Source organism: Charadrius vociferus, unplaced genomic scaffold (genome assembly GCF_000708025.1).
Source record: "Charadrius vociferus isolate BGI_N301 unplaced genomic scaffold, ASM70802v2 scaffold393, whole genome shotgun sequence".
Classification (NCBI taxonomy): domain Eukaryota; kingdom Metazoa; phylum Chordata; class Aves; order Charadriiformes; family Charadriidae; genus Charadrius; species Charadrius vociferus.
In genome coordinates, this window is record NW_009647760.1 from 1,153,698 (window position 1) to 1,159,823 (window position 6,126).

At 52.5% G+C, this 6,126-nt stretch overlaps 1 protein-coding gene across 1 annotated transcript in view; it reads right to left on the reverse strand.

Annotated features, from left to right (window-relative positions):
* Nucleotides 1-142: 142 nt before the first annotated feature.
* The window catches only part of LOC104283998 (lymphocyte antigen 6E-like), a 10,571-nt gene continuing 4,587 nt past the window's right edge, over nt 143-6,126 (reverse strand). Inside the window, exons 2-3 of the mRNA XM_009882263.1 lie at nt 1,507-1,626; nt 143-351 (exon numbers count right to left, since the gene is read on the reverse strand). Coding sequence (XP_009880565.1) covers nt 143-351; nt 1,507-1,626 — 329 coding nt within the window. The remainder of the gene's footprint in view (nt 352-1,506; nt 1,627-6,126) is intronic.

The window sequence follows — 6,126 nt, forward strand, 5'->3', positions numbered from 1 at the left end:
GAAGAGCGTAAAGTCTGGGAAACAACCACCTTGGAAGCCTACTGAGAAGTAGAGGATCTCCTTGCAAACAGCAACAGAGAAGATATTGGCTAATGAGACCTGCGACAGCCTGTGGAAGACAGCTCTTCCTCGGCCAGCCCCATCACTCGCGAGCCCTGAGGACGTAGATGAAGCTAACGAGGACCCCCAAGGCCAGGACCGCGTAGCTGGCTTTCACGCTGCTGGAACCGCTGATGTTGCAGAGGAAGGAGTCGCAGCAGTAAACGGAGGCAGCCGCTATGCCGAGGTTAATCCCAGCGCTGGGGCAAATGGGAGAGCATCCTTTGGAGATGGACTGGCCAGACTTGCTGCCTGAATTCGGGTTGGGGCAGGAGGAAAAGAAGAAAAGCAAAAAGGAGACAGGTTTATATAATGTTTCTCGGCTTTCTGATCACCTGTTCTGCAAAGGAAATAACAGCACTGAAATAGCCGAAGAGTCACAGGTGGCACAGAGAGGATGAAGTGCTTCTCGGCGTCAGGCTAGGACAGTAATCTCAGCCAGCCCACACATCTCAAGGAACAGCCATGACAACCTCCCACACAGACTCTAGAGACCGTGCAACACCCCAGGGACACCCTATCCGGGCTGTCGGCCAAAGTTTGGCCACCACAGCTCCGGCGAAGAATCTCAAAAATCCCACTCGAGCTTGACCCAGGGATTCCTCAAGCGAGACGGGGAGCACGGGACATACAGAGCACCGGGGAAGGCACTCGTGAGCGAAGGCTGCGTTTCGAGCGCTGGCTGCGAGCAAGGTGCAGCACGCATTTAGCAGCAGGAAATAGGAAACCATTAGCGTCACGCTAAGACAAGAGGTTTATAAAAGCTGCCGGCCTCCATTTGTGCGTGCACCACCCACCCACATTGCAGACTGTGCAACTCAGGCATGCAACACCCCTCTCTCCCACAAGGGAGAGGTAGGGAAGCCAGGCTGGGGTCCAGTCTCTGCGATGGTGCCAGGAGACCTGCCAGAGCAGCCTGCTTCTCCGGGAACAGCAGCCAGGATGCGTGGACCTCTCCCATATCTTTCTTGGCGCATAGGGAGGAAATTTGTAAATCTCCCTTCCTGCCAAACCCACCTCGTCCACGGAGAGCCAAGAAGCAAAAGTGGGATTCAGGGATGGACAAGCCCAACGCAGGGCAAAAGCATGACGGGCAACCCCAGAGCCTTCCTACAACGGAAGCTTTGCAGCATCCTCCACCCTTTCACTTATTCATCAGCAACCTCCCTGCCCCCACCCCAAAATTCCCCTCGGACTGCCGGCATCAGTGCAGGCACGTGGGCTTTAATGTGACTCCATCTGGCAGCACGTCCCTCGTAACAATTCCCTTGGGATGGTCCGACACTCAACTGCTAAGCCGAACTTTCCCCTTTTTTCCAGCCAAAGGAAGGAAAGCCTTCCTGCAGCTCAGCAGGTGACCCAGGAGAGAAGCCAAGAACAGGAGAAGAAGGTCCTGTCACCACTCACCGAGTCCCACTCCGACATATGTCGTCACACAGTGGTTTTCATTCTCCCCGCACTTGACGGGCGTCAGGCAGGCCCAGTTGGAGGATGCATCCGAGCACGAAAAGCAGACGAGTGTGTGGGCTGCAAGGGAAAGGCACACTTCGGTTAGCGGCTGGTAGGAAGACCTCCTCGTTTGGTGGTCCCCACCTCTGACACAGGCCGCATGTGGAGTATTGTGTCCAGTCCTGGGCTCCCTGGTTCAAGAAGGACAGGGAACTGCTGGACAAGGTCCAACAAAGGGCAATAAAGATGATGAGGGGATTGGAATGTCTCTCTTATGAGGAAAAGCTGAGGCACTTGGGGCTTTTTAGTCTGGAGAAGAGCAGACTGAGGGGGGACCTTATCAATACCTAAAGGGAGGGTGCCAGGAGGATGGGAACAGACTTTTTTTAGTGGTGCCCAGTGGTAGAACAAGAGGTAAAGGACATAAACTTGAGCATAGGAAGTTCCATCTAAACATGAGGAGGGACTTCTCTCCTGTGAGGGTGGCAGAGCACTGGCACAGGCTGCCCAGAGAGGTGGGGGAGTCTCCCACTCTGGAGACATTCCAAACCCTCCTGGACGCCGTCCTGTGCAACTGCTGGAGGTGCCCCTGCTCTGGCAGGGGGTGGGACTGGATGATCTCCAGAGGTCCCTTCCAACCCTGACCATTCTGGGATTCCATGACACACAGCACACACTGCACCTGGCCACGGGGCCATGCTTGGTATTCCGGCCGTATCAATCTGCAATAGGTTTCCCCCCCCAAAAAAAAAAATAAAATTGGCCAAGTTAAGGGTTCAAGCACAAGGAATACATTTCGAGCTCTTGACAGGATTAGCTGTCAGCTAAAGCCTCAACACAATCACAGGTCACCCTGGTACTTTATGGCATGCTCCTCTTTCCACCAAGAGCAGGTTCAAGCTACAGCTGCCAACTGGAAACTATACAACAGAGACAAATTCACACCTGCAACCTGGAGTCTGAAACCTGGGCTTATTCAGCTCAGCTACTGTGCACACTGATGGGAAACGCTCCAGGCGTGACCAGGGGTTCCAGCTCTCCATGACCTGCCTTTGGCAGTAGGGCACAAAGCTCAGGCTACGCTTGAGCTAGCACACGTGGTAGAAACCATTTCTCAGCTAGAGCAATCCCAGCGTCGCAGCAAGACCTGCAAAGACTTGCATGGTCCCGCTACCCAGGGAGTCATAGCACTGCAAAGGCAGCACATGCAACCAACCTCTTTAATTTGGAGCCGGGGGACGGCAAAAAAAGCATACCTTCCCCTGTGGCAGGTCCCCTGAAATGGCCTACCCTACACCAGCAGGATGAAAAGCACCAGCTGGCTCCCCTCCCACATCCTTCAGGTCTCCCCAAGAAAAGGGCAAGATTGGAAAACAGCATTCAGTGGTGGGAATTGGTTGCAGAAACGGCCTGGGCTGGTGTCTCAGAAGGGACATACACACTTTGCAGTGGACGGATGACCTTCCCTGTATTTTACATATAAGAACATCACATACGCACTGCAATTGTTGACCTACATACACGGACAGATCAGGTCTGTTCCAAATACTTCACGGGCTCTGATTTTTGAGCACTTAGACGGCGAGCCCTTCCATGAGGCACTGCCTTTCTCGTCTGTGTTCACAGGATGCAAACCAGAGCGGGGGCTGATTGAGGATGGGAAGTGCAAGGCAGCATCGTTCCTGCTCTCATCTCTTACAGCCCCACCACAAACGGATTATCCTAAGGAGGTGAAGTCAGTGAAGCCCTGGGAGAGCTCGCTGATGCTCAACAGTCCCTCTCACGGAGTATTTTGAAGAACAAGTTGGACAAATATTGGTCAGCAACTGTCCCACTCTGCCACAGGACTGCATGACCTCTTGAGGTTCTTCTCACTCCTGTTTCTCTCAGGAAACGAAACGCTTTTTACGGGAAAATTGAGAGAAAAAAATAGTAATTGTGCTCTGAGGAATGACTTTTGAGAAGCCACTGCCAAGGCAGGGGCAGAAAACAAAAACATAATCTCAGGGAAACAGATTAAAGCGGGTTAGTGGGAGATCCTGAATGTCACATCAGGGCAGCCAGATGACTCTGCTTTGGAGATGAAGCCAACACCACAAGCCCCTAAGCAAGAATTTCCTGGACTGTCTCATATATCCTCCAATAATCATCAGTCTGCCAACAATCCTTGCAACGAAATCCAGTTACCTGTGCATGCCAACACAGAAGCCACAACCTACACACAGCACCCAGGATTACAGGGCCACCAGCTGAGTCAAAAGCCCCAGGAGAGATTCATCAGTGGATCTTGCCTTGGGATCTAGGAGAGCAGGGGGAGGACGGAGCAAGCCATTGAGCCTACAGGCTGTCATTGTCCCTTGCTGAGTCCTCAGAGTGTTTCCATCAGTGGCATTTTTGACCTCATTGGCCAAAACTCCATCTGGGACCTCGGAGTAAAGCCCAGCTCTCTCCTGCTCCCTCATCCCCAGCATGCTCTAAAGTCTCAGGTGACCTGTCCCAAACCCTTCTCCTTGCAACCCCTCCTGAGGGCAAACTGAGGCGGAAAACTGACTCATCCCATTTCAAAAGAACCTTCTGCAACCAGGAATGAAGTGGATTATAGGCTTCCTGTGGGCATTATGGCAGGACATATGTCCCCATATGTATTTGCTCACTATGCTGGACACACGAGTCGAGTGGTGCAGTGCTATTCATTAAGGCTTAGAGGTTCCAGATACAAACACATCAGAAATATTTGTACATGCCCATAAAAGTGCCTTTAGGCACGAAATTCTCTGCCCCAGTGACTAAATCTACGCTCCTACCACAGCACCTCCTACCTGTCCCCCGTGTTTTTCTTTGTCACACCTACTTATTACCCCTCGTCTTAATACAGACAAAATCTTTGCAGGGGAAGCGAGTCTTTCAACATAGTTTTAAGAGAGGAAATACGCAGTCGTAACTAGTGCCACTTTCTGCCCCAGCAAAACGGAGAACTAAATAACCCACTGCAGAGCGAAGGGAGCAAGCAGCCTGAGCGTTTTCCACAAAAGGCACAAGAGGGGTGCAGAATTATTTTAGGCAGCTGGAGGCAGAGCAAAGAGTTGGAGCTCAAGGCTACGAGAAAAGGAAAGGGGGGGAATAATAAAAAAAAAGCCCAAGACTGAATAATGCAAAAGGGAAGCCTCGTTTTCACCAAGTAGAAAATGCAGCGTTCTTTCCCGGGAAGAATTTATGTGTTTATTTGTTTGCTGCTCCATGGAACAAAGAGCTCCTAAAACAGAGCGGCTCATTTGGGGAATTCCTCAGATAAGAGGTTGAATCCATTCTAGTGAAGAGCAATGCAGGGGGGGGAAAAAAAAAACAACAATACAACCAACCAAAAAAAAAGCCTTTAAAAGCCCACTCTGGAGCTCAGCAGCACTGGTGAAAAATGCTATTGCTTTGGCAGCTCTTCCATTCGCTTCCCTGCTGGACGCTCTTTCCTTTTCCATCGCTCTTCAACCAGATCCTTACACACCGTAAACCAGATCTTCAGGGCACTGTGAGCAGCAGGTAAAGCTCAAAGACTCTGGAAGCATTTGGGGTTAAAGCTATCTGCAACAATCCCTTCTGCCTGGCTAAGAACTTACTTTAAAGCTGAAAGGGTGTTTGTTTTTTTTTTTTTTGGGGGGGGGGGGGGGGGAGTGGGGGAGTGAAACCCCTTCCTGCCTTGGCCTGGACAGCCCATCCTCCCAGCTGGAATTAAGCACATGCCAGCTGGGCTCAGATGGAGACCCAACGCTTGAATTGCCAGTTGCTTCCCAGACCCCACTGGGAGGAGGGCACGGGAAGGGCAGCAAACAATTAGTTTCTTCTCACCGGTGTCCTCAGGAGCCAAAAAAGGACTGTGTTCCCTGAGCAAGGGGCTCAGAGGGCCCAGAACTCTCCTGTTTGCTCTTTGTTTGGCTTCTCCGAGGCATCGACATATGGAAACAATATGGGGTTTCGCGCGGCCCCATGGAGTTTGGATAGCCAGAAATGGAGTCGTCGGGAAGGCGGGGATTGCAGACCCTGCCACTTGTACAACTTGCTATTTTAACACCCAGCAACAGGAAGCCCGTTCTCCCCAGCTTCAGTGGCTGCCCCAAGATGCGCTCCACAGGGCATGGTCTCTTGGGGATCACCTTCCCACCCGTTGGCCACCGCTGCCTGCCCCGAAGGATGCTGGGGGGGGGCAGCAGGAGCCAGGATCTCGAGTGGTTCTGCCCAGACTTTGCTCTATCAGCCATTGCCGGGGCTGGGCTCCATCTCCCCTCCCCCCTCCTCCCCCTCGGCTGCATCTCAGCCCATTTCAGGGCCGTTATCCCGGCTCGTTGCGCCGAAAAGGAGGAACGGAGACGGCCCTGGTCTTTGTTCCAGCCGTAACTGGGAAAAGCTCCAAAATATCTTCATGCACAGCTGGAGAAGCACACCTATACATACAGGCACGGAACCCCTGAAGTTCCTGCTACAAGAGGGACACTGCTGCCAGGGAGGTCTTGAAAAGACCCCCCTCCACACCCTATGCCAAACCCCGGCACGGCTCAGCTCTGTCCCCCCCCACCCTCTTTGCAACCC